General features: G+C 59.9%; 1 protein-coding gene across 3 annotated transcripts in view; it reads left to right on the top strand.

Moving 5' to 3' along the window:
* Positions 1 to 6: 6 nt before the first annotated feature.
* KATNAL2 (katanin catalytic subunit A1 like 2) overlaps positions 7 to 663 on the top strand; it is a 35,819-nt gene continuing 35,162 nt past the window's right edge. For all 3 annotated transcript variants that reach the window (XM_009647693.2, XM_035903064.1, XM_035903066.1), the window contains exon 1: positions 7 to 336. In XM_009647693.2, the coding sequence (XP_009645988.2) occupies positions 328 to 336 (9 nt within the window). In that variant the 5' untranslated portion in view covers positions 7 to 327. The remainder of the gene's footprint in view (positions 337 to 663) is intronic.

Here is a 663-nt window from a genome sequence, read left to right as displayed (position 1 = left end):
TCCCCCCAGCCGCGCTCCCTTGCGTGGTAGTGGCAGGAGCGGGTACAGCGAAAGGGAACCAGCCCCTCTTCCTTCCTCCTTCACCTCACTTCCCCATAAGTCAGGGCTGTACAGTCCCACCGTGTCTGCATCCCACCGATGGGTCGAGCTCCAGGAAGCCCAGAGGCAGCAGGATTTTGCTAAATTTCTTAACCTGTTCTCCTGCTTCCGTCCGCTGGTCAAATTCGACAGGGATAAGACGGACTGCACTGCAGGACTGCTAAAAACCTTTCCCACGAAGGTGTTGGGTGCTGTGCATGCACACACAAATCCCTGTTCCTGCTGTGCATGAATAGGGTAGGATTACTCGCACAAAGGGGATTGAGTGCCCCATCAGCAAGTTTGCAGATGACACCAAATTAGGGGGGAGTGTGGATATGCTGGGGGGGAGGAGGGCTCTGCAGAGGGACCTGGCCAGGCTGGAGCCATGGGCCCAGCCCAATTGGGTGAGGGTCAACAAGGCCAAGGGCCGGGTCCTGCCCTGGGGTCACCACAACCCCAGGCAACGCTCCAGGCGTGGGGCAGAGGGGCTGGAAAGCTGCCCTGTGGAAAAGGCCCTGGGGGTGCTGGTCGACAGGGGGCTGAATATGAGCCAGCAGGGTGCCCAGGTGGCCAAGAGGGCCA

Source organism: Egretta garzetta, unplaced genomic scaffold (assembly GCF_000687185.1).
Source record: "Egretta garzetta isolate BGI_Z169 unplaced genomic scaffold, ASM68718v1 scaffold179, whole genome shotgun sequence".
NCBI classification, from domain to species: Eukaryota; Metazoa; Chordata; class Aves; order Pelecaniformes; family Ardeidae; genus Egretta; species Egretta garzetta.
This window is presented reverse-complemented; position numbering and strand designations above follow the sequence as displayed.